This window comes from Gracilinanus agilis, chromosome 4 (assembly GCF_016433145.1).
Source record: "Gracilinanus agilis isolate LMUSP501 chromosome 4, AgileGrace, whole genome shotgun sequence".
NCBI classification, from domain to species: domain Eukaryota; kingdom Metazoa; phylum Chordata; class Mammalia; order Didelphimorphia; family Didelphidae; genus Gracilinanus; species Gracilinanus agilis.
The window spans coordinates 206129502-206154023 of record NC_058133.1 but is presented as its reverse complement, the minus strand read 5'-3'; the positions used below and the strand labels follow the sequence as shown (position 1 = coordinate 206154023).

The 24522-nt window shown below is 38.3% G+C and overlaps 1 protein-coding gene across 1 annotated transcript in view; it reads right to left on the bottom strand.

Annotated features, from left to right (window-relative positions):
- The window catches only part of MAP3K3 (mitogen-activated protein kinase kinase kinase 3), a 112957-nt gene that overhangs the window by 59529 nt on the left and 28906 nt on the right, over positions 1–24522 (bottom strand). The window contains exons 4-7 of the mRNA XM_044673505.1: positions 20404–20444; positions 15319–15418; positions 10304–10417; positions 582–702 (exon numbers count right to left, since the gene is read on the bottom strand). Coding sequence (XP_044529440.1) covers positions 582–702; positions 10304–10417; positions 15319–15418; positions 20404–20444 — 376 coding nt within the window. The remainder of the gene's footprint in view (positions 1–581; positions 703–10303; positions 10418–15318; positions 15419–20403; positions 20445–24522) is intronic.

The following is a 24522-nucleotide window of genomic DNA, read 5'->3' as shown; positions in this document are numbered from 1 at the left end:
AAAGGAGCAGAGCCCAAAGAACATTGTACACAGAGACTGATATACTGTGGTAAAATTGAATGTAATGGGCTTCTGTACCAGCAGCAATGCAATGACCCAGGACAATTCTGAGGGATTTATGGTAAAGAATGCTACCCACATTCAGAGGAAGGACTGCAGGAGAGGAAACATATAAGAAAAGCAACTGCTTGAACGCATGGGTCGGGGCGGACATGATTGAGGGTGTGGACTCGAAACTACCACACCAATGCAACCACCAACAATTGGGAAATTGGTCTTGATCAAGGACACATAACAAAACCAGTGGAAAAGTGCGTCGGCCATGGGTGGGGGGAGTGCGGGGGGTGAAGGGGAAAATAGGAGCATGAAACATGTAACCATGTTAAAAATGATTATTAATAAATGTTAAAAAAAAAAAAAAGAGTAAAGGGAGGGACAAAAAAAGCAGGGAACAGGGATGGTGAGAGAGAGTTAAGCCAGCAACAAGTGGCAGAAAAGTAGAAAAGAACAGAGAGAGAAAAGGGTAGAGGGATGGGAATGAAAGAGAATAGAGAAGGTGGAGAAAAGAAGGAGCTACTTACTGACAGAGAGATGTCTGCTTCTGGGTTCTGGCGGCTGATAGATGGTATTTACATCCCCCATAGACTGAGAAGCTTTGATCCGGACCTGCTTGGGGACTCCAAGATGGGGAGAGGAAATGGTCTGAAAGGGTAAAAGGAAAAGATTAAAACAGGATTTTACGGTGCTCATATTCTTAGTGATCTTAGTGTCTCCACTCATAAGCTAACCTTATTCCCCCCCCCAAAAAAAAAACTTGTTCCTTGGGCTTTGGCACAGGATCTGCTATTTGATGTGACCTAATGATCTCAATGGTGTATGAGCACTGGTACATAACATCACATTTTAAAAGATGAAAACTTAATCATATATATTCCCTATAAAGGTCTGTAGTAAGAGAGAGATCTATAAAGCCCTCACCAGCAAATGCTTCATAGGGCTTGAAGAGAAGAACAAAACTATTTCAACACCTAAGTTATCTGCCAGGCACTATAGAAAGCAGGAACCAAATTCCTAAAGAGCCACTCAAAATTACCTCCTTAGCCATAGTCACTCATTAATAGGACAGAAGGATCTCAACTGTGCTATACTGCCAAGACTCACAGTTCAATCGGTTGAGAATCATACTTAATTTCAGAGAAGGGTTGTTTTAGGGATCATTCTTCAGTAGGCCAATGGGCTAAGAGCCTTGGCAGTATCACTACTAATTTAGCCCCTGTTTTCAAAACCATTTCAACGTAGGCCGAGAGCAATCCACGCTTTCCTATAGCCACTCACAGAAGAATTAGGAAGAGAGGCAAAGAGATATAGAACTTAGGAGAAAGCCTAGTTATACACTTGACCAATCATATTGAGGCAGAAAAAATGGGCTCATATATCCTGGGACTATCTCATTGAATAGGTTAATTTCCTGGGGTGAACGACCCTTTAAGCACCTGATATATATGACTCTGGCCTTTGCACAATTGAACATTTTCCAGGAAAAAAGAAAAGAAAAAAAAGAAACTGAAGAATCAGGACCCCTTTATTCTAGTTGCTTTGATTAGCAAGATCACTTACCTAGACAGTAGGAATAGCCTACCAAAAAGATAAGCAGCTATAGGGGTTCTCAGGTTGTCAAGCTCCCAAGATGGCAAGAGCAAACCTTCTGAACTGTGGTGATATAATCCTAAAACATCTCCCCTACCCTGCCGTCTCTCTCTTTGGCAAGTGACCCTTCATCCAATGAGGATTAGACTAACCCTGCATCCCCAAGGAGCAAGGTCATGAGTGTAAAAAGATTGTTTGAACAATCTCCTTTTATGAATTTCTGGTTAACTGTGCTTCCCTTTAGCCTATGCCTCTGGTCTCCTTTGGTTCCCAAATTCTAACCCTGCTTCCTGCATCCTCTCTAGCCCTAGAAAGGCAGTTTCAGTTCTGTCCTTGCCCTTTAGAATCTGTCTTCCTAAGACCCAGGAAGTCTTTCTGGCTCAAGTTCACTAAAGTCCATCCTGAGTCTGGGACCAAGCTGAGAGGAATGGGCACCACAGGCAGAGGTGAGACCACCTTGTGTCTGGGAATTGAACAGTTTACCCTTATTTCAGCAGATACAAGTCAAACTTGAGCTGTCTCTCTTAGTCCCCTATAGAGGGCCTCTCTCTGGGTCTCCTAAAATCTAAGAATAAAAAAAAAAAAAAATGAGAAAGCTCCACTCTGCAGCCATTCTTGGGTTAAGACTCCTGAGGACTCTGCCTGTCCCTGGATCTTTGAGGAGAAGGGAATGATCACTGCATATTTAACAGCCAAATCCTATAAGCAATCAATGACCACTCATGCTACTTCAGTTAAGAGATTTTTGACAACAATCTTTCTGGAAAGATCATGAAGTCTAATCTTTATCTTATCATTGGGTCTTATCATCTTCTTTGTCTCTGTGTCCTCTAGACCCCTGAGCAAGGCCATCTGCTCTGCTGCTAAAGCATAAATGTTTCATTCATTAATATGGATTCTTTGGCTCTGTCATCTTCAATGCCAAGGTACTCTAAGGAGCACTAAGCCTTTTCATTTGCTCTGCAGTAAAACTCTTCTAAATGTACTGTCTGCCCAAATTAGAAAATGAACTCTTTGAGAGAGGAGGTTCTCACTTTTTCTATTTACCGTGCTTAAGAATGCCTGGAACACAGAAAGTGCCTAATAAATACCTTTCCATCCCAATCCAAGAAGAATATAGCAAATTCAGTTCAGGAAAAGGACAAGCCATTTTTAATCATAAATAAGAAATAGCCACAAGACTTATGAGAGTGAGAATTAAGGATTAATAAATTATCTGGGTCAAAGTTTTTATATTTCTTCTCTCTTTCTTCTACCTCCCAAAAGAATTAAAGGGAAAAATCATTACCCGACCAAAACAGACTCTATCCTGTACTTCTGGAAAAAGATTCAACTTGGGGTTGAGCTCAATTGCCAAGCAACCGGCTCTAGTCTCCCCAAACTGGACCTTAACAGGGCTGTCTTGACAAACTGTACCTACTGCTTTAACAGGAAGTCAGTGCCAGGAGGAAGTAAAAGCTCTTGCTGAAGCCTTCATGGTACAACAACTCAGCTCTGCCAAGAGCCAGAGAGGAAAAAACAGTCAATGTGCTACCACTGAGGAAGCGGACAAGTAATGGGGGAGGGAAGGCATGCAGTCTCTAGTCAGAAATAGAACAGCATTGTAGTGAGCAAAAACTCAGAGAGGACTCAACACTATATTAAGTACGTAGGAAATGCAATGGAGATAAAGCACATTGTCTGTACTCAAGAACTTACAATCTAATTGGGGAGGAAGGAAAACAAAACATAGCTTACATAAATAAATAGAAATATAAGAAAAGATTCATAACTAGGAAGATTAGGACTTGTATTAAAAAATTATAGCAAGTATATGAATCAATCAGAGAAAGCTTCCTGGGAGTAAGGTTTGAGCTAGGATTTAAAAGGAAGTAGAGTAGCTATGTGACAAGTAGGAGGAATGAAGTTATATTAAGCAATCGGGGAATAATGAACAAAAGTCTTGAAGCAGGTGTTCTTAACCATTTATTATATAATGGATCCCCCCTTTGGCTGTCTGGTGAAGCCTATGAAGCCATACTCAGAATAATAATTGTGGCCCACATCAATAAATGTAAAATACTCAATTTCAGTTGGAGTTTAGTAAAAAAACAAAACAAAACAAAACAACCGTATTTTTTCCTCACCCAGGTTCACCCCACACTTCAAATCTTTTCAATCTTAAATTCAAGTTCAGTACCTAATACACACTGGGGCTCTGCAGGGGGCAAGAACCAGAACCAACTAGAAGAGTTGTCATCTACTACCCAATTCCTGGTCAGAGATCCAGGACAGACTACACAAGGGACCCTATACCCTGGGAGCAGCATAGATCAAAGGATGAGAGATCCTCTAAGTTCTGAGGCAAACAACAGCAGTGTGACGTCAACCCCCAAAACAGAGCAGAGTCTCACTTCCAAATTCTAGCCCAGTCTAAAGCCTGCAGAGGAATAACTAGGGAAGAATTCCCAAACCAAGTGGAGCCTGAAGTTTAGTGCATTCGAGGCAACAGAGATTCCTAGATGCCTGACAATGGTTAAGTCCAGAAGCAGACTACTACTGGTCATACCCAACCAAATTCAGATCAGGAACTTTGAGAGCTCCAGATCAGACTACTTTGGGAGCACTGAAAACTTGTAGGCTCCCTGCTTGAGCAGTTTTGGGGGTAACATAATACTGAATACCCCAAGAAATAGGAACAGAATCAACTCAGATGTTCTTTCTAGAAATACAGCAGAACCCAGCCCTAATATCCATTCCAAAGTCAGGAAAATGACTGGAAGAATGAACAAACAGATGAAACAAGAATTTCATCATAAAAAGCTACAGGGTAAACAAGGTAACAGCTAAAGACACAAAACCAGAAGAAAAGAATGACTCCAAGACATCTATAATGAAAGCCTCAAAGAAAAATGCAACATGAGCACAAGCTCAATTAGAATTTCTAGAAGAGATGGTTTTAAGAAAGGGTGTAAAATGTTTTTATCAATGAAATAGGAAAACTAGAGGGGAAAACTGAAAAGAAGTGAGCTATAGAAGAAAAACAAGAAATAAAAGTCAAAAGACAAAAAGTCAAAAGAGACAAACAAGAGGGGAAGAGGAGTGCTCTGATGGGGGAGGGGAGATGGGAATACACTAGGGAAGAAGGGAAAGAAAAAGATAATTACCTCACATAATCAGGATGCACAAACAGACATGTATTCAAATGAGGAAGAGTTAGGAAAGTACAATTGACACTTGAACCTCACACTCGTCTGAACCGGTCAAAGAATGGAAAAAAATACATATATATGCATACAAAGGCAGCTGAGTACAGAAATACATATATATGAAGCCATACTCAGAATAATAATTGTGGCCTACATCAATAAATGTAAAATACTCAATTTCAGTTGGAGTTTAGTAAAAAAACAAAACAAAACAAAACAACCGAAAATATGAAGGAAAGGAGAGAAGGGAAAAGGACAGAATTATAGAGTAGGCTAAGGGGAGAGGCTAGTTCTATAGGTTAAACAAACTTTAAGAATGTACAAAAATATTTATAGCCTTTTTTGAGGTGACAAAGAGATTCTGATGAGGTGCTCTCAGTTGGAGAATGGCTGAACAAGTTATGGTATTTACATATATGGAATACTGTTGTGATATAAGAAAGGATGAAAAGGATGGAGCCAGAGAAAATTGGGAAGATCTGTATGAACTGATGCAAAGTAAACGGATTTAGAACAGAATTTTTTCTTATTGCTTATTCTACTTTTTGAAAGGTTAAATGACTGCTAAGACAAGTCAAGATGTTATTATCATTGGCTGCTCCATTTTTGGCAGAATGAAAGTTCCATCCATAGATGGTTGACTCCATCATGGCTTTGTGTCAGAGCTCTCAAACTCTTCATTTGTTTCCTCTTTCTGTCTAGGTGATCTGTAGTATACTCTAAAGGGGGGGGGGGCAGAAATCACTTTTGCTTCTCCCTCCTTGACCTTCACCCAAATATTCTGCCATGCTTCCTCCAACTATGGGTTCCTGAAGTTCTCTCTCCTTTTTAAAAATCCTTATCTTCTATCTTAGAATCAATATTGTGTATTGGTTCCAAGGCAGAAGAAATGGTAAGGGACTAGGTAATGGGAAATAAATGACTTGCCCAGGGTCCCATAGCTAGGAAGTGTCTGAGGCCAGATTTGAACCTAGGACCTCCTATCTCTAGGCCTGGCTCTCAATCCACTGAGCCACCCAGCTGCCACCCTTCTTAATTTACAATGCTTCTTCCTCCCTCTCTCCCTCTCTCTCCTCTCCTTCCCCTGCCTTGTTCTGGCATAGATTTTATCCCAACAAGTCTCATGGATGACCTGGGAGGTTAAATTTATCTCCTTACATTAGAACATCTTGTTCTTATTTGTTGCCTAAACTTTGGACATTTGTGTATAGACACTGGAGGCCAATCAGTACAATTAATTCTTTTCTTGGATACTATCTTCTGTGCATTTCTGGGGTGCTTCAGCTGCTATTCTTCTACTCTCTAGAGTCTAATTTAGGTGATATATATAGGCAATTTTCTCCTTACCCCCATCCTTTTTAATTTAAATCCTTTTTGATTAGATCTGCAAGATACCTGGAAAAAGCATTCTAACTAATCTATGCCGGGTATACTCCATATTTGGTGGGGACTAGTCATTCCTACATTGTATGATGTGATCCAGAAATCCAAATCCTATTCTCAGATACCACCTTCTTTGCCAGCACTTTACTTTCCAAATTAATTTTTCTCTTTTGCATCTCTTTCTTTTGATGGACAACAGTGAGGAAAAACAGTCCATGCCTGTACGGTCTTTGTTTTTTTTTGCCCAAGGTTTAATAATTGTTGGCAATCATTTTTAGGCTCCTATGTGATTTGTGCCCATGTGAATAATCTTTAGTGGGTAACTGTCTTCTGTTTTCATAAGCCTTGAGAGGTTCTTTGTTAGATTTTTGGATGCATCTTCCAGGAAGACAACAGAGCCTTCTGTTATTGTCATCAAGTCAACAAATAGCTGCCTCCGTACACTGAGCAAAGAATCACCTGTTCAAGATTTGGTTTGGCACATTCTTCTCCTATTTCTCTGACTCAGACTCAATAATCTCTCACCTATTAGCTTTTGTGTTTCTATTACATCATTCTTCAGAGAACAAATTCCATTTCTGCAGCAAAGGGTCAGATTTAAAATGAATTGTATGTGGAGACTTAACATAAAGAAATGCCACAATGGATTAATCCAATACTTTAGACTTGAGAAATAGGTATGTTAGCATCTACAATGAATGGGGAAAGGTGATTTTTAAGGCTAGGAGATTGGCTTTGATCATATTAAATTTAAGGTAGCACCAAGCTATCAGGCAGCAGATGTCTTGAAGATAGTTGAAAGCTCTGGGGAAAGAGGAAAAGAGAAGGACACAAAGATAAGTTTGAGGATCATATGGATCTAGGTAATAGAAGCAGACATTTGAAAGGAGCCACTATGTGAGGAAGCGATTAGAAATGGAAAAGACTTCTAAGAAAGGAGCCTAGGGAACATCTAAATTGAGAGGAGAAGGAGATGGGAAACATCCTTTCTAAAATTCAATTAGAAAGGTAACATAACAGCCAAGATTTAGCAGGGCAACAGATGTTAGAGACAGAGGACATCAATACAGAATGTTCAGAAAGTTTAGGAAAAAAATAAAGGCTCTGAGACCTGTCCATAAATGGGTTACTATTTATCTTTGAGGAGGTAATTTTAATAGAATGGTAAGGCCAGAAGCCAAATTGAAGGAAACTAAAGAAAGAATTAGAAAAGAACTTGCTCCAGAGGGAAAAGAGCACATTTGAAAAATATGAATATGAATACGAAAAGAATGATGGAGAAATAAGACAGACACAGTAATAACTTTTTAAAGATGGGGAAACACTGTAGGAAGTGAAAAGATGAGGTAGGATTATCAGTAGGTGGAATAACAGTAAGCCAAGAGGTTAGAGGAAATATGTCTTGAAGGAGGAGGCTATTACAATATTCTGAACTTGGGATAAAGTCACTGCTGCGAGATTGCAGGCTTATTTGTAAGCCAATTTGATAAAATTCCAAAAGTAAAATCTCATTATTAAGGTAAATTTGCACAGAAAAGAGATTGTGTCTCTTTTGCATGTTATATAGGGCTCTATCTCATGTAGAAATCCTCTATCAAATTTATTACATTAGGATTCAATAATAATTAAGTAGAAAACACTGTCCAAATTATCCAGTGAAAAAACTGACATGGAATGGTAAAATGACCCTGCATTTCCATCAGCTAGAAAGCCAAGAATGGTAACTAAATGGGCTCGTTCTCAGTCTAGTTCTCTAATCATTAGACCACCCCTGAACTTTATCTTCTTTTACAATGAAAAAGAATTTTTGATGAGTTATCTGGACTTTCCTCACAAAATTTTTGAGTATGTCCTATGCATACAAGATGATTTCTGCCTTCAAAGAGCTTGCTTTGATGAGGCAAAACATACACTTGGTGGAACGATTTCAGAATAATTACTAAGCAACTGCTAAGTATATAAGGGCTGAGGATAGAACAGAAGAGTAATAAGAGAAGAATTAAGAGTTAATCAGAATCATGGAATCTCAAAGTTGGAAGGAACTCAGAGGCCATTTAGTACTTGACCCAGAATTCTGTCTACAATATTAATGACCAGTAGTCATTCATCCTGCACCCAGAGATAATATGTTGAGAGAGAGAATTTTTTTTAACATTTATTAATAATCATTTTTAACATGGTTACATGTTTCATGCTCCTACTTTCCCCTTCACCCCCCGCACTCCCCCCACCCATGGCCGACACACATTTCCACTGGTTTTGTCATGTGTCCTTGATCAATGAGAGAGAGAATTTTTGAATGCTGGTACTTAAAGAAAGTAACATGGACAAACAAGAGAGGGTATTTCAGGAGAAGAAAGGAATAAGCAGTAGTGGAGAGGTGAGAACAAGCAAGGGTTTGTAAAGAAACCAATCTGGTTGTATGAAAAGTCATGATGGAACATATTAGAAGACTAGGTTTAAGAAAGCCAAAAAGAGGACAAGAGCTAGAGGGCTTTGGAAGCTGGGCAGAATTTAGATTTGATATGATAAGTGAAAATGTAACTACCATTTTTATGTCTGCAGGCAAATTACTTGAATAAAAGAACTAAATTAAAAAAAGATATTTTCTATTTTGAACACTCCTGGGAATATCCAGAAAACGATCCTTTTTATTCTAAATGGGCAACATACATAAACAGTGTATACTTTAGCAAAGTCAGTTAACACCCTCCTCAATTCAGACATCGTATCTGTAGACCCTCTGCTTCAGAAAAGAGGCAGGGCAATCCAATTCCATATTAAATCTTTGTTAATATATGCTTAGAGTAAGCTCCTTAGCCTTGTCCTAAAATTAGGTTGGGCTGGAAAGTCAACAAATGATGCCATCCAACATCCATTACCCACTATTTGCTGCCCTCACAAGCAATAGTAATAAATCCAAGAAGCCCTTCAGAACTGGGCTTCAAAAAAAATTTCTGGCAGATCCATCAATAACTAGAGAACAGGTTTTAGATGGAATACAGTCGAACAAAATGTGTATGCCAAAAGAAAGACCATTAAGAAAATGCATATTCTCAGGCTTCTAATTGCTAATACAAACTGTATGCCATTTAGGGAGGCAGCAGCTGGGTGAATTGCAACAGGCCATGCAGGTGGGTGGGCTTTTTTCCATTGGACATTAGGGAGTTTCCTTCCTGCACCTGTTTCAAGGGAAGGGCAGAGCTGGCTGAAGAGCTGTAGGTATTAGAGTTAGAGAGCCCTTCAAATTCGGATTGTAGACAATCTGTACCAGATGCAAATTGCACTACATCTTTCATGTTGCTCAGGATCTTTCATGTTGGCTTCAGACATGACCAACAAGAAAGAGGGGGACATTTTTTTCCTTTACTGTAAAGTCTGTTTCTTCCTCTCACATGCTATATACATTGCTTCTGCAACAGAAGGAAAACTGAAAATTTCCAGGAAAAAATGCCCTTTGATTACTTCCATTCTGAGCTACATTTATCATTTCATGCCATCACGAATATAAAGGGGACAAGAAAAACATGGAGGAAAAGGGAAGAATTCTAATAGTAAAGCCATGAAGAGTAAACAGCCTCTTTTTTCTTTTCTTATGCTGACTAGGAAACTCATTTGCATTCTAGAACAAGTCTAAGAGCCCACTGGACTACTATTCTCATAAAAGGAAATTATAGCACTTACTAAAGTGCTACAAAAATAGCACTTTAAAAAAAAATAACAAGCAATTGACCAATGAATGAAAAACTTTAAGAGTTACCTATAGCCAAGAGCCAAGGAGTTTAGGCCTCTTCCCTGACCTTACCAGTCAAAAGTCAGGTAGTTACATTCTGGTTTCCCAATGGAACCAAAAGATTCCCAAGCAAATCCTGAAAACAAGATGAGTTCCCTATTTAGGAGTAAAGATTTATAATTCTACCTGGATAGTTCCTACAACAATGTGGAATGACAAAAGATGATGGGCTGGTTTTCTTTCATGTTTTCTCTTAGAAAAATGGTGAAACTATGCATAATTCTTTTAAGTTCATATAGCAAGCCTTTAGATAGCAATCAGTCTTCCGCTCACTTGATTAGCAGTTACTTACATGATTTCTATCCTGGGACAGCAGCAATATTCTAAGACTTTTCATACTTGAGCTTCTATCCAAAAGGTCAATTGCTTTATCAAGATCATCTTGATTTTTCAGCAGGATGGAAAGCTATAACAAAAAATATACAAAAAGAATATAATGTAAAACGTAAGTCCATGAAGATTCTTAATATTTAGGAATGAAAAAAAATCAATTCAATTCAATTTTAGAGCCTGAATATGTCTTTGAACAACCATAAGTCCTAACATATCTAAAAAGGAATCCCAAAGGCATTTATCAAAGACTTTTTTTCCTTCCAAAATGCACCCTTAAATCCAAACCAAGCAGGAGCATTTGTCATAATACTAGGAAAGAATACAGAAACTATTTAAATGATTCAATAGTTTTACTAACAGTAGTAGAAATATTAGACAGGCAATATAGTACCATAGGAAAAGTACTAGACTTGGGAGTCTGAAAACCAATTTAAAAACCTAACTAACTCCAACACACTGCCAACTCTTAACTCATTTAATCTCAGTGACATGAAATCAGGGGATTTTTTTATACATAGGGCTAGAGTGCTAAAAACAACAGAGAAGGGAAAAAATGTGATAGTGAAGGGATCTTTAAAAGAAAAAAGTAATGTATTAATTAAAATAGGAGTTGATCCTTAGATTTTAAACCATGATCAAAATGAAATAAGAGATTCATCCAAATGATGGACAATCTAAACATAATTTATGCTAGGTTTTAGAATGTCTTCCTATAAAAATACTGAATACAAGTATGGCTGTTATTCTAAGAATTCACTTTGCTGATATCTGAAAAATATTACTGAGATGTAATTCTTGAAGGAAGTTTTAGAAATGAAGCTTTGGGTTAATATGTGGGTTGAGAAAGAAAATATTTTACTTTTTGGAATGCTTTTATTATCTAAAACTAGCTCTCATTAATAGTATATTAGCTGACTTTAGGTAGCAGAGAACAATTGTGGTTACAGGGTTCTCTCTTCTCTGAAGTCACTGAGAACTGACTGGGGAAAAGTCTTCTCTTCTTCCCTTAGAGATCTAATGTGGAACATTGACTTCCTGTAGGGTCTATGCATTTTTTTCTCCTGAAGCACCCTTATTACCACATTACCATTCCCTTCTTTTACTATTTCTCTATAGTTTCATCTTTTTTACATATATACACACACAATCAGAACACATGGGTTGATGCGGACATGATTGGGGATGTAGACTCGAAACGACCACACCAATGCAACTATCAATAATATGTGAATAAGTCTTGATTGATGACACATGTAGTGGTCATCAAAACGATATGTTACTGGCTAGGAGACAGAAGGGAGGATCAGTGGAATAGACTTGGGGTAAGTGACGTCAGCAAAACAGTGTATGATAAACCCAAAGAGCCCAACTTTTGGGACAAAAATCCACTATTTGACAAAAACTGCTGGGAAAATTAAAAAACAATATGGGAGAGATTAGGTTTAGATCAACATCTCACACCCTACACCAAAATAAATTCAGAATGGGTAAAAGACTTGAATATAAAGAAGGAAACTAAGTAAATTAAGTGAACACAGAATAGTATACTTGTCAGATCTCTGGGAAAGGAAAGATTTTAAAACCAAGCAAGAGTTATAAAAAATTACAAAATGTAAAATAAATAATTTTGATTATATTAAATTAAAAAGTTTTTGTACAAACAATGCAACCAAAATCAGAAGGGAAACAATAAACTGGGAAAAAATCTTTATAACAAAAAATTCTGACAGAGGTTTAATCACTCAAATATACAAGGAACTAAATCAATTGTATAAAAAAAAAATCAAGCCATTCCCCAATTGATAAATGGGCAAGGGACATGAATAGGCAATTTTCAGATAAAGAAATCAAAACTATCAAATAAGTACATTCGAAAGTGTTTTAAATCTCTAATAATTAGAGAAATGCAAATCAAAACAACTCTGAGGTATCACCTCACACCTAGCAGATTGGCTAAAATGATAGCAGGGGAGAGTAATGAATGTTGGAGGGGATGTGGGAAAATTGGGACATTAATGCATTGCTGGTGGAGTTGTGAATTGATCCAACCATTCTGGATGGCAATTTGGAACTATGCCCAAAGAGCTCTAAAGGACTGCCCTTCGATCCAGCTATAGCATTGCTGGGTTTGTACCCCAAAGAGATCATAGATAGACTTGTACAAAAATATTTATAGCTGCACCCTTTGTGGTGGCAAAAAACTGGAAAACGAAGGGATGCCCTTCATTTGGGGAATGGCTGAACAAATTGTGGTATATGTTGGTGATGGAATACTAAATAAATAAAGAACTGGAGGAATTCCATGTGAACTAGAAAGACCTCCAGGAATTGATGCAGAGTGAAAGGAGCAGAGCCAGAAGAACATTGTACACAGAGACTGATACACTGTGGTACAATCGAATGTAATGGACGTCTGTACTAGCAGCAATGCAATGACCCAAGACAATTCTGAGGGACTTATGGTAAAGAATGCTACCCACATTCAGAGGAAGAACTACAGGAGAGGAAGCAGAAGAAAAACAACTGCTTGAACACTTGGGTTGATGAGGACATGATTGGGGATGTGGAACGGAGAGGACCACACCAATGCAACTATCAATAATATGTAAATAAGTCTTGATTGATGACACAAGTTAAAACCAGTGGAAATGTGCGTTGGCTATGGGTGGGGGGGCGGTGAAGGGGAAAGTAAAAACATGAATCATGTAAAAAAATTTTAAAAAACCAAATCTGCATGAAGGTAAAAAAAAATTAAAGTGAAAGAAGAGCAAAAAATAAAATAAAATTTAAAAAAATATATATATATATACATACACACAATCAGCTACCTAATATCATGGGTTACCCCAAAACTGTATTATGTGGCATATTTAAAGACAATAAAAAAAGAACTTGGTAAGATTTTAGTACTTATTTTGATATTTTAAATATTAGTCCAAAGTCTGGATTTCTATGATCTTGACTCAAATTCTGTTTGTTTGAATTCATCATGAAGGAATCTAATCCTAAATATATTTCATTCTCTTTTTTAGATTTTCTATATTTCTTAATTCGACCCAGAAAATATAAGATTGGACATTCTTAATTTTAATGAATTACCAAGCAATATAACCAATTTTTGATGCTCTAACGTGAACAAGCAATATTTAGAATTCAAATTTAAATATTATCCCTTCTCCAAGGTCTTAAGTCCCAAACTACACAGAAAGTGTCTGATATTTCCAACAAAACTCAGCAGCAGGAGTTAGAAAAAGAAACTCTATTTAAAACCACTCTAGACAATATAAAATATTTAAGAATCTATCTGCCAAGACAAACACAGAAATTATATGAACGCAAATTAATCTATTTATTCAGTGCCATATCTATCAAACTACCAAAAAACTTTTTTTATAGAATTAGAAAAAATTATAACAAAGTTCATCTGGAAGAACAAAAGATCAAGAATATAAAGGGAAATGATGAAAAAAATGTGAAGGAAGTCGGTTTCAAGAAGAAGGTTGGCTCAGCTCAAGGAAGAAAGTCAGCCTCAGGAGCCACCTTCAGCTCAAGTTATTGTCTTGACCTGCCTCTTGGAAGGAACTTGGGTGAGTGGATGGCTTGCTTTCCCTTCCTGTCTTCTGGAGAGAGTTTAATTCCCGTTGAAGGTCAACAAGTCCTGGCTGAGTCAAGCACTGGAGCAATAATTAGTTGAATAGGCTAAATACCTTCTCTACCCTTTTGTATTTCTCTACTTTCACTCTTTCTGCCTTTTTTGTAAATAAAAACTATTAAAAGTCATTTTGACTTTCAGCAATAATACTTTAGAACAGCAACCACCATCATTATTTATAATTTTCATATATTTTAGTCAAATCATTAATATTTAACCCTTACAATATTTCATTACTTGACTAGATGTATGATTCTGTCAGTGAGAGTTCTCCCTCCACTGATGCATAGAGCAACTACTTTATGACTTAGAAGAGTGAGAGCTGCTATGACAGACAAATCAGGAAAAATTCTATACTCTACAGCCAGCTTAGTAAGGAGCAAATCCATCTGGATACTAATCCAGGCTAGCCCTCAGGCATCAGACATAATCTGCCACCAGACACAGATGTAAGGTTTTTCCACCTTGAGAGGACCATCCAAAGCTTTACTCCACAAGTCTGAGAACTCAGGGTCCCCTCAGTGCCATAGAGAGGAATAATTTAGTGGAAGTCTCCATTTCATGTTGAAAATAAATTCCTTTTTTTCTCAATTTCACCTTTTTAACATGCAGACACCCAGAGACTCTTTACCACAGATAACCCAAAAACTATATGGATAGTTTATTTAGTTATACAGTGCACCTACCAAATCAGAGTTGCCATTTTTCAAACCTTCCCTCAAAGGAAGAAATTAAAAGGTCAAATGTAACATAAATCCCACTAAGGACTTCTTCCACAGACTCCTAAATCTGAAATAAGAGTAAATAGGGGAAAGTTTGAGAGGTTAAGGTCCCAAAGCAGAGTAGGTGCTAATTTTCAGTAAAATTTTGAAACCAAGATTTGAAACAAACAATACAGAAAATTTACTTGTGGATAATCAAAAATTGAAGTTCCACTGGGCATAGAAACCTGCATTTCTGATTCTCAGATAAGGATGCCCAACAAGCTCACTGTTCCCAATACTGAGCCCACCTTTCCTCTTGGAAGTAGTGTACAAAGCTGGAAAGAATGGAGATCCCCTCACACAGCTTAAAGGAGAATCAGAGGACCCTGATCACACCATGGGAGTCAGAGTTGCCCACTATGAACAGGAAGGAGAGAAATGGAGATGCTTGTATTTTCTCCCCTAGAGAAAGGAGCAGATATCAAGTATTCAAAAGAGGGAAAAATAGGGGGGAAAAAAACCAAACCCTAGGAAAAAGTCCTCCTCTGAACAAGGAGGAAGAAGGAGATAGAGAGCTATATTCGTCTTGGCCTCAGGACCATCGTTCTGTTCCCTTACCTCATTGTTCATATAATGGAGAACTAGGGGTTGCCCAAATGCTGTCTTCACCTTCTGTTCCACATCTTCATATCTCACAGGGCGGCTAAATGGTATGATTCTGAAAAGCAAAAAAAGACCCAGCAAGTTATGAGATACAGAAGGATAATTATTTTTCTTCTCTCTTTTTTCATCTCCACCCTCCCCACTCCCACTTCTCATCGGTGTGTTCTCCCATGCTTCCGATTAGTCAATGGTATATATGGGCACTGCTTAGTATTAGGATTATACTCTTGGCTGCAGATGACAAGCAGCCTCACAGAACCACCTGCAGGGGTTAGGCTGACTTCAGTGATTGTCTGTTCCCCAGCAGGCAGGTCCAAGAGGATCCTAACTGAGAGGGCCTAAGCCCTATGCCTCTCCAATGAGAAACAACTAAATATCTCTCTAATTGATAAGTATGGCTAAAGATGGTGGTCTGCCAATTGAGCAGATATCTCTGATTATCTGGGAGTAATTCACTGACAAGATTTTATGTGGAAGTCAGTAAGAGTTCCCTTTCAGAAAGGAGTCCCCACCAACTGCCAAGTTCAGACAATATAGAGGGATTCTTCTGATAGATGTTGAATCCAATCAACAGGATGACCAATGGCTTCTTAGTAACAAGGTAACTTCTTTAATTTATCAAAAGAAGGTATAAACTCGAGGGTATTAGGAATTTAGGTATGATGGGAAAGGAGAGAGGAATCAGGAAAATCTAACACTTTATCTAGTTGGATTAGAAAGTAAGCTGCCCCCTTCTCAGGGCACAGCCCTTGACAGCATTCCACCCTATACCTGACTTCAGCTCCTAGTATCTAGCTAAATGGATTGAAGAACTAGCTAGACTGGATGATAACAGGTATAAAATGTAGATCTTCAGTGATGATTTGATTTTGTTATTCTTGGTATAAATTGATGAAATATATATCTGCTGCAGAGTGCTGGCAATAGCAGAGATTGGCAGATACAGCTTGAATCAGCACAATAGATCAGGCTATGACAATCCTGATGAGAATAATTATCTAGGGTTCAATGGAGAGTCCTACCTAGAATCTCCCTTCCACCCTTCACCCAAACTCAGGACTGAGTTGAGTTGTCTGGGGTTCTCTTCCTTTTATAGTGCTGTTCTAACTGCTTCTCAACTGCCTCCTGGTTTCTTTGGGGTTCCAAACTCTGAACCCCATGTTGATGCTCCTTGCAGAAAATGGCCACCTTCACAAAATGCTTACATTAGTCTCCCCAGCATCACAGCCAAAAAGATTGTAGAACAATAGTTCTACATGGCCCAAATTTGCCAAGACCAAGTCTAATCACACCATTCACATTTGTGAAGTTTAAAAAGTTATGGCACAAATACTACAGGAAATTTAGAAGGGGAAGATGTGATTAAGAGCAAGAAAGACTGACTAGATGAGTCAGATGTGTGATCTGAAAGGCTTCTTCCACTGTCCTTTTTGTAGATGCCTGAGACTGTTGCTTGAGTGATTTGATGTTCAGAAAAGAATCCTAAGAAGTACAAATTTCCTTAAATTTTCCTTTTAGGAGTTATTTTCCTTTATTTAATAACCGATACTGCTAATTTGACTCATCTACAAGAGCAGTAGTTATGTCATACTTCAAAAAATCTTTTTGTATCTTTTTTATATCACTTCCATTTCAAAATTTATCCCTCCCCCATTTCTGCCTACTGGGCCATCCCTTGTTACAAAGAATGAAAAAGGAAAGGAAAAAAGTAGTTCAGCAAAAATAATCAATATATCAGTGGTGTCTGATCATATATAAAATATTCCACACTTATGGTTTTCCCTCTGCCATTTCTAGAGTAGAAAGGGAGGGATCTTTTCTCAACTCTTCTCGAAGTTTGATTATTACAATTATGACTGAGTCATTCTTAAGCTTCCAGTTCAACACTACAGATATTCCTTCTGCCTTATAACATCAACAGAAAGGTACTGGATCAATATTCTTAAGCAGCAATATTTTCTTCAACTTTCTTGGGCAGACTGATGGTGCTGGGAGGTCAAACTTTTGGGGACTGTCCTTTAAATCTATCATATTAACTTAAAGTATCATCACTAATGTTAAAGATTAACTCTCAGTAAAGTTTACTTGAAGGTATATTTTCATGTTCTGAAGATGTTTAACATTTTAAAAAAAAGCCTCTGGACAAATTGAGGGGAAGGGAGAAGAAATCACTCTTCTCTGCCTCTTACTCTCAGCCAATCTTAAGCAAACTAAGGTAAATCAAAAAGAGCTAGAGACCCTAAATAAACCTTAAAACTAAAGTAAGTAGAAACAGGAAGATGACTACAACATTGTAAATGGAAAGAACAAATGAAATTGAATGGTATGAAATTACAAAAAGCAAGGTTGGTCCCAAAGAAGCAATATAAGAAGATGCCTCTCTCTTCTCTGTGGAGGTGAGGGGCTATGAATGTGGAACATTGCAGATAATTTCAGATTTTTGGATGGGTTAGTTAGTTTTGCCCTATGGTTGGTTGGTTGGCCTCCCTCCCTTCCTTCCTTTTCCTTCCTTCCTTCCTTCCTTCCTTCCTTCCTTCCTTCCTTCCTTCCTTCCTTCCTTCCTTCCTTCCTTTTCTTTCTTAAATTCTTCATTATAAAGGATGATACCCTTGGGGAAGGGGTGGATGTAAGTGATGTAACAACAAACAATATCAATAAAAATGAAATTTTAGAGGATATCAACACATAAGACTAGAGTCATTTGATATAAGGTAGTTTGAACTTGGCATTGGCACACTTAAGCCCAGCATAAAGGCCTCAAATACACATATACTGTACACAAACACTGAAATGCCATTGCCCCTACAAGCAGCTCCATAAAAGAGTATGCAGTTTCCAAAACTATGACACTAAATCTCTGCCATTCAGTACTTCAGAAGTCCATTCCTGCATGACCACCTTAAATATCTGTGGTTAGATCTGGCAGTTTCTTTGATACCAAAACACACATTCACTTTCTCAGTTCAGGTCTGCTCACTATAATTGCATACCACTTTAGGAAGGAGGAATTTGGGCAAGTGTAACTGCATAATTAGACTCACTAGCTGAGCTTTTTATTCAACTTTTCTTCTGAAAAATCTCTTCTGGTCCAAGCTCTCTCAAACACTACTTTGGGACAGAAGTGTAAAAAGCAAAGATACTAGAGTGACAAATTAATTTCTGGCTACTAACAAGCAGCATGAGACCAAACATTGGGGCTGGAATTCAGAACACAGTTAAGTGGGTTTGTCCGCTTTACAAATCTGAGAATAGCACTGAATTCTAACATGGCATGACAGCAGACTGGCAAAAATAAAATGAACATGCTTTTCTCAGGCACAGGCTTAATGGCTAATGTATTTTCACTTGTTAATAGTGGCCACAACACTATTAGACACATCAAAGAACAACCATGGTTCAAATTAGTGACTGAGTTACTTTTAAAATAAGTCATTCATCTCCTCCATTGCTTGTAGCTTCATGTGTTTTTTATAGGAACTAACTAAACCACCATCCTTACGGAGTCACATGTACTCAAAGTTGTTTCTCTTGAATTTAGGGAGGAAACGAACTGAAACTATTCCGAGAACACACACAAGACAATTTTCAAAGTGGCCTGGAGACAACCAGTAGGCAAAGAACTACCATTGACTATATTACATAGGTCAAGAGTTGATTATATGGCTCTGACAATTAAAGGAGATTGAACTCTTACACCAAGGGAAATACTGTTCCCACAGATTCAGTTAGGCTCTTTGAATGTATAGAGAACCTTGCTGGGAAGGGGTGAAGGATAAAGAGAAATAAGGCAGAAGAAAGAGTAAAATAGAAGGGTGAAAAGGGGATGGGGAGAGAGGGAGAGACAAGAGACAGAGACAAAAAGAGATAAGGGGGGGATGAGAAAGGGGAGAGACAGACACAGACAGATGGAGAGAGACAGAGAAAGAGTAGGAGGAGGGAGGAAGAGACACAAAGAAACAGAGAGAGAAACAGAGAGGAGAGAAGGGTGGATGAAAAGAGAAAGACAATTTAGAGTACCAAGACTTGAACCTTCTTGGAGCCCCCAAAACAGCAACAGAAATAATTAGCTTCAAAAAAGGTAATTTCTATTTCTAACCACTAAAAACTATTTCCTTATCTCATGATGCAAGACAATTGAAATAAAAGCAATGGAAAAAAGGCAGGTGAAAAAAAATAACATCCTATCCACTTGTTTTGTCACTAAAAGGCTCTCTCAACAGAACAGAAAGGAAATCTTTCTGTCTCCTTGTCATACCTATAAAGCCTCCCATGATTGGTGCAGCTAAGAACTCTTCAAGTTTAGAGGTATAGGATTTAAATTAATATCCAATACTCCAAGTGTTATATTTTATAGTTTATTAATAATCACTAGGAGTAAAAGAATAAAAAGGTAATTATCTAACAAAATAAGTCCACATGACCCAGCTTTCCTTGCCTGTTTTAAAAAAGCCCACTCCACCAAAGCTCCAATAGAAAGACAAGAGTGAGAGAGGCGGGGCTACACCAAATTTATATCCTCCCTATGTCAGCGGCATGTAAGGTGAGGAGAGTGGGGAGTTGGGAATTGTAGTTTTTAATGTAAAAGATTCTAACTTCACAGAAGTCCATGCTTTGGGGTGAGCTAACCCTAGAGCATATACTGCAAACAAAGCAAGAGCTTCTGAATCAACAGTGAGAAAGGCCCAATCACATGGCAGACTCTTGCCGTCTCTCATACTTTTCAGGTAGTGAAGGCTAAGAGAATACCGAAGGCAGGATTCATATGGGACTTAGCTTTCTCCCCAACTGCTACCACTAACAAAAGAGCAATGCAAACTTGGGCCCAATTTCAACATAGAGGAATATAAGTTAAAATGATGCAGTAAAAATTTCCAGAATGGATGGAAAGCCTAGCCCCTTGTGTAGTCACTACTCTTCTGAGCCTCATCTCCCTGAACCCAAAGACCACCCACTATGGGAAGATTCACTCCCCTGGGCAGTGAATGTCCTAAGAACTTTACCAAACCTATGCCCTGATTACCAGGGAGAAGGGAGACTTACCGCCTTTCCCCACTGTGTTCAAATTTGATCCTTACATCACTCTGCCAAGGAAAGGAGAAAAACAGGTTAAGGATGATCACTTTGGTGGATGATTTTTCAACTATGTGTTTGCTAGAATATACATATAGGCATTCTCACAAGAAAAGTCTGAATCAGACATTTATCATAGCTAGACAAATCTACCCCAGACAAGTATTTCTGCTTCTCTGTCCATACATAGCCATTTCATTTTCTTGCCAACACTCCAGACACCAGCTGTGAAGTTATCTCAAAGGCAGTGATCCATAAAGGTAGGACCCCTTGGAACAAAATACCCTCTCTACTGTTGTCCCCCCATCATACTCTATTCCTGCATTCATGGCAGCACCATTTTACCTTCTGTTCTTCCAAGTGATGACAGAATTCCCTGCCATGCTACCTCCACTGCTGCAGTTTCTATGTCCTTCCCTTTGGAAGTGGAGCAGCCTAGTCTCCAGCCTTCACCTGAGCTGAATAGTTGACATAGCATCAAGGGGTTGAGGCATGAGGTCAGATCATGCTGCACACTCTGACTAACATTTTTGCATGAGTGAGATCTGATTAAAATAAAGACAGCCTTTATAGTGAAATCATAGGGCACTAGAATGGGGAAGAATCTTAAGAATTACTTAGATTAAATAACTCATTTTGGAGGTGAAGAAACTAAGACCTATATCTCAAACTTCTATCTTCTAGATAGGTGGCTCAGTGGATCAAGAACCAGGCCTGGAGATGGGAGGTCCTGGGTTCAAATATGGCCTCAGATACTTCCTAGCAGTGTGATGCTGGACAAGTCACTTAAATGCCTACCCCTTACTGTTCTTCTGCCTTGGAACCTATAGTTAGTATCAATTCTAAGATGGAAGGAGTAAAAAAAAAAAACTAAAAACAAAACTCGTCTTCTGACTCCTATTGGCCACTCACAGCTTCTCCTTTACATACTCTCTGTTTGGGTTAGAAAGTGCTAGGTCTGGAACACTGGATTTCATACCCAGCCTCAGACACCTACTATGTGACCTGGGCAAATTACTTACCTTTCCTGTTTAATGGGAAAAATAGCAACACCTACCTCTCAGAGTTATTGTAAGGATCAAATAGGACAATATTTGTAAAATGCATAGCACATAGCAGAAGCTTAAAAATGCTCATTTCCTTTCTTCCTTCCAGTTAAACTTTCCAGAATTCAAAAGGTCATCTGCCACCTGTGTCCATTTATAGTGTCTGTCCCCTATGCCTAGAATATTCTTTCTTCCTCAACTTCAACTTTCAGATTCACTGTCTTCCTTCAAAGATCAGCTCAGGGGCCACTTTCTCCTTCCATGAGTCTCCCATCCCTACTCCTCCCAAACAAAATTATTCTTTCCCTTCTCAAATATACTAGATCATTTTGTCTGCATCTTTCCTTTGCCTCCATTTCATTTCCCTACCTTTTCTAATAGTCATCTGTGTACTTGTAGTCACAAGTTTCATTTTTATCTTTAACTCCAATACCTAAGAAGAATGCTTTACACCTAAGTGACACTTAATAAATTTTCATTAAAATGATTTTAGTTATCAATATCGGAAACACAACCAACAGCAGTAGCAGTAGATAAGAAAAAAGGAAGAGGTGTCATAAATAGGAAATGGGAATCTTAAGGGAGTGTTAAAATGTGATTTAAAAAAATGAGAAAATATAGGAAAGAAAAAAAAAGGATAGGAACCAGGAAACTAAGGCAACACAGAGATTAAGAAGATGGGATAGGGGGCAGCTGGGTAGCTCAGTGGAGTGAGAGTCAGGCCTAGAGACAGGAGGTCCTAGGTTCAAAGCTGGCCTCAGACACTTCCCAGCTGTGTGACCCTGGGCAAGTCGACCCTCATTGCCCACCCTTACCACTCTTCCACCTATGAACCAATACACAGAAGTTAAGAGTTAAAAAAAAAAAGAAGATGGGATAAAACAAGGAAGCAAGCATTTACAACAATATTTCAGTTAAGCATCAGAACAGAAAATGTGTGTGTATGGGAGGGTAGTGGTGGAAGGAATGAAGTGAGTGTAGAGAGAAGATGGTCTATACAAGAAATGGGAAACAAGTGGAATGCACAGCTGAGTGGTAAAAAAGGAAGAAGCAGGGGGGAGGGGCAAAGTGTAGTTATATTAAAGGTTCTTCCTTAGGAACAAGGAGATGAGAATTTCCTTCAGGGTATAGAAGAAGCCTGGGGTTAGTTATCTGATTGTAAAACAATGTCAAGAGAGACTCACTCCCAAAAGAGCTAACATAAGGCAGTAGGTCTTAAAATTTTCTTCTTTGGGGATAGCTGGATAGCTCAGTGGATTGAGAGCCAGGCCTAGAGACGGGAGGTCCTAGGTTCAAATCCGGCCTCAGACACTTCCCAGCTGTGTGACCCTGGGCAAGTCACTTGACCCCTATTGCCTACCCTTACCACTCTTCCACCTATAAGTCAATACACAGAAGTTAAGGGTTTAAAAAAAATTTTTTTTTCTTCTTTATGTCCCCTAGCACAATCCCTGCAATATCATTTGTGATAGTAATAATAATACTTATTATTCTGGAGGTCAAACTTAAAGGAGCTCTCTTTGTCCCTTAGTGCAAGAATATAAGTACTGTACCTCTTAGTAGAAGCAATTCAAGTATTAAACAAACAATGAAATCAACAGATACTTATACATTAAGCAACTACCGTGCTCCAGGCATTGGTGCTAGGCACTGGGGATACAAAGTACAAAGAATGAAATAATCCCTACTCACAGAAGAGAGGAGACTCTAAAGGAGGAGACAAGTACAAATATGCATACAGCACAAATATAGACAGACTGACAGATAGATGGTAGGTAGGTAGAAAGACAAGTAGACAGACAGATGACTGACAGATAGATAGATAGATAGATAGATAGATGGATGGATGGATAGATAGATAGATAGATGGATAGATAAGAAGTATAAGGCACTTAGGAAGGCAGGCACTAGCAGGTAGAGGATTGGCAAAGATTTCATGCAGAAGATGGTGTTTATGCTCTATCCTAAATGACGAAAGGGACTCTACAGGGCAGAGGCAAGGACAGAGTGCCTTCCAGGTGGGGATGCATAACAGCCGGCTGAAGTTTAGCTCATCTACCAATATATGTGGAACTTAAATAGGAGAAACTGAGAAAAAGGAAAAATCTCAGAATTACTTCTCTTTCTGGATGAGTTTATGGAAAAGATGAAGGCCAACTGCTCTTAATTAGGATTGTGATAGAGGCAGACACAGAGACTTGGTAAGGCCAATAAATTGCAGGTTAGAGAACCTTGGAAGTCTGGAAGGGAGGGAAGCCAGCATTTGGGAGACTATCTGTGATTGGGGACATGAATATTTGTGTTAGGAAGTCAATTTCACCTGTCCATGTTGCCTTAATTGGACAGGCCAGAGAACATAAAGATTTTTACTGTATGCAACTAGCAGGTCAGTCATTTAGCTCAAATTTCAGTTTCCTCAAAACTGGGAGGGGTTACACTTGATTATTTCTAAGGTTCCTTCCAGAAATAAATCATATGGAAAAGAAACAGAGAACAATGTCAGGATAAAAGGTAATGTGACTGTCTCAATTAAGAAAATGACTCTTAGTAAGAGGAGATTCCACTAATGCCATCAAGCTGCTTTAGTAGAAATGCCATGATCATTCCCCAAATCTCAGGATAAAGTTGGGAAAATGATCAGAGTTAGGGGACAAGGTGAAGAAATTTGAGAAATAATAAATTCAATATTTATTATTCATAGTTTTGATGGGGGTCCCTTTTATCAATATTTTCCTTGGAGTATGTGCCTAGTGGTAGTATACCTGGGTCAAACAAAGGATGTGCACATTGTAGTTACTTTATTTGCAAAATTCCAAAACAGAAACATAGGTTTTATGGCTATTTGTAAGCCACCTTCTACTCGCTTTCTCTGGTTCTGTAACTCCTTACCATCTCTAGTGTACATTTTTGAGTCTTTCACAAAATTCTGATGCCTTATGACAAGGATAGTAAATGGCTGAGAAGGAAAAAAAAATTTTTTTAAAGAGAGCACAAAAAATAAAATTTTAATTTTAATATGAACTTATTAGTCTGTTTGAAAAGA